The following is a 2176-nucleotide window of genomic DNA, read 5'->3' on the forward strand; positions in this document are numbered from 1 at the left end:
TAAATTTGTACGATCATCAAGTGGTCACCCTCTTTCTCGCAAAAGAAGGATGTGTCAACCGAACCTTGATTGAATATGGACATTTTAAGAAAACGAGTAAGAGTTTCATACCAGGCTCTTGGAGCTTGCTTTAATCCGTAAACCGCTTTGTCAAGAATGTAACAGTGATTGGGATATTTTTCATTGATGAACCCAAGCGGTTGCTCTACATAAACGGTCTCTTCCAATTCGCCATTTAATAATGCACACTTCACATCCATTTGAAAAACTTCAAAGTTTTTGTGTGCTGCATATGCCAAGAAGATGCAAACAGATTCCTATCGAGCAACGGGTGCGAAAGTCTCTTCGTAGTCAATCCCTTCCTCCTGGCAATAACCTTTGACTACTAGTCTAATGTTGTTTCGGAGCACGTTCCCTTCTTTATCCATCTTGTTTCTGAATACCCACTTCAATCCAACAATAGATGCATCCCTTGGTGTAGGAATCAATCTCAATACTTTGTTTCGCTCAAATTCATCGAGTTCGTATTGCATTGCTTGTACCCAATCAGAGTGATTGAGTGCAGTTTTAACAGTCTTTGGTTCAACTTTGGAGACAAACGAATTAAACATGCAAAATTCCACTTGAGAGAATAAAGTAGTTTGTTTCGCTTTTAGTTGAGAATGTGTGAGAACTATTTCTGATGATTCACCAGTGATTTGGGTTTTTGGATGATCTTATGTCCATTTGATGAGGGGAGGGTAATTTGGATCATAGGAGGGATCCAGTTCAGCATTTACTTCTACTTCGAGTTATGACTGTGTGTCATCATCTTCATCATTTGTATTAACATTATCCCCCTCGAATGATGAAACAGTTTTTGCTTCAGGATCAGAATTCTCCCCCTCGATAGGACGTACATTGGGTATGGTGGTTGATAAATTATCCCCCCTGGAAAGTAGAATGGGAAAATTGACTTGGCTTTTGAGATGTGGCGGATTCTTGCGATGCACCTGAACTTGAAGGTTCGCTTTCCATGACTTTAGCAGCTTTGCCAATAACCTTCTTCAGATTGTCTACTTCGTTGTCAGTTGCTTTCATTTCAGAGAGAATAGTTGTCTCTGGTTCATCAAAGAGCTTCACATATTCTTCAAATAAGTTGGAGATTGGAATTGAGACTTGACCAGTTTGAGGAAAGATTTCATCCATTGGTTCTATGTTGGATGTGAGCTTCTTCATGTAGTTATCAACATATGACACGTAATACGTTTCTTCGATTTTCTTGGAGCGTTTGTTCAGAACCTTGTATTCTTTTGATGTTAGCGAATACCCAAGAAAGATTCCTTCATCTGCCTTCACATCAAGCTTGTTTCAATTCTCTTTAGAATTGAAGATGAAGCATCTTGAACCAGAAACATGGAAAAACTTGATGTTAGGCTTGCGGTTGAGTAAAAACCGGTTTGGGGTGTAGCAAGTAGTGGAAATAGTATCAACCCAGAAATACATGGGCAACGAAGCAAAACAGATCATGGTTTGGGCCGCTTCACACAACGAGAGGTTTCGCCTTTCAACGATCCCATTTTTTTGTGGAGTATAAGGAGCGGAGAAATTGTGTGATACTACCTTTTCAGCAAGAAATTCGTCAAACGCTTGGTTTTTGAATTCAAGCCCATTGTCACTGCAAACCTTATAAACCAGCTTTCGCAGTTGAACTTCAATCAGTTTGATAAAATCCTTGAGCTTTGGAGTTGCATATGATTTCTTTCTAAGAAAGAACACCCAAGTGAAAGGAGAAAAGTCATCAATAATTACTAGTATATACATACTGCCACCAACACTTTCAATAGCAGAATGACCGCAAAGGTCGATGTCTAGAAGTTCCGAAGGTTCTATAACTTTCGTGTTCACCATCGTTGGATGACTTTTTCTACCTTACTTTCCGATCTCACAAGCGGCACACAAGTGTTCCTTGTCAAACTTGAGAAGTGGAAGTCCTCGCACATGATTACCAAGAACTAGCTTGTTGATGTCTTTGAAGTTGACGTGCGAGAGTATTCGGTACCATAGCCAACATTTGTCAGAATGTGCTTTCGTTACTAGACATATAGACGGCTTCCCTCATATTGGATTATGGTTTAATGTATACATTTCGCCTTTTCTTTGAGGTTTCAGCAGAACATTCTTGGTCTCCTTTTCT

At 39.6% G+C, this 2176-nt stretch overlaps 1 protein-coding gene across 1 annotated transcript; it reads right to left on the minus strand.

The window, feature by feature from the left end:
• Positions 1 to 317: 317 nt before the first annotated feature.
• Positions 318 to 1890, minus strand: LOC145068181 (uncharacterized). The gene is made up of 3 exons (XM_079015156.1): positions 1603 to 1890; positions 993 to 1332; positions 318 to 586 (listed from the first exon to the last, which is right to left on the minus strand). The coding sequence occupies exons 1-3, from the start codon at positions 1888 to 1890 to the stop codon at positions 318 to 320; spliced, it is 897 nt and encodes a 298-aa protein (XP_078871282.1).
• Positions 1891 to 2176: the final 286 nt, after the last annotated feature.

This window comes from Lactuca serriola, chromosome 8 (genome assembly GCF_051521515.1).
Source record: "Lactuca serriola cultivar US96UC23 chromosome 8, Lser_US96UC23_V15, whole genome shotgun sequence".
In the NCBI taxonomy this organism is placed as follows: domain Eukaryota; kingdom Viridiplantae; phylum Streptophyta; class Magnoliopsida; order Asterales; family Asteraceae; genus Lactuca; species Lactuca serriola.

Bases quoted from the DNA above. Each gene is read 5' to 3' on its own strand.
- LOC145068181 (XM_079015156.1), bottom strand. From the start codon at position 1,890: ATGGTGAACACGAAAGTTATAGAACCTTCGGAACTTCTAGACATCGAC. The intron at 1,333-1,602 runs GTAGTATCACAC...CTTGATGTGAAG, and splicing joins ACGAATTTCTTGCTGAAAAG to GCAGATGAAGGAATCTTTCT. The intron at 587-992 runs GTGCATCGCAAG...TTGTCTCCAAAG, and splicing joins AAGCGAACCTTCAAGTTCAG to TTGAACCAAAGACTGTTAAA.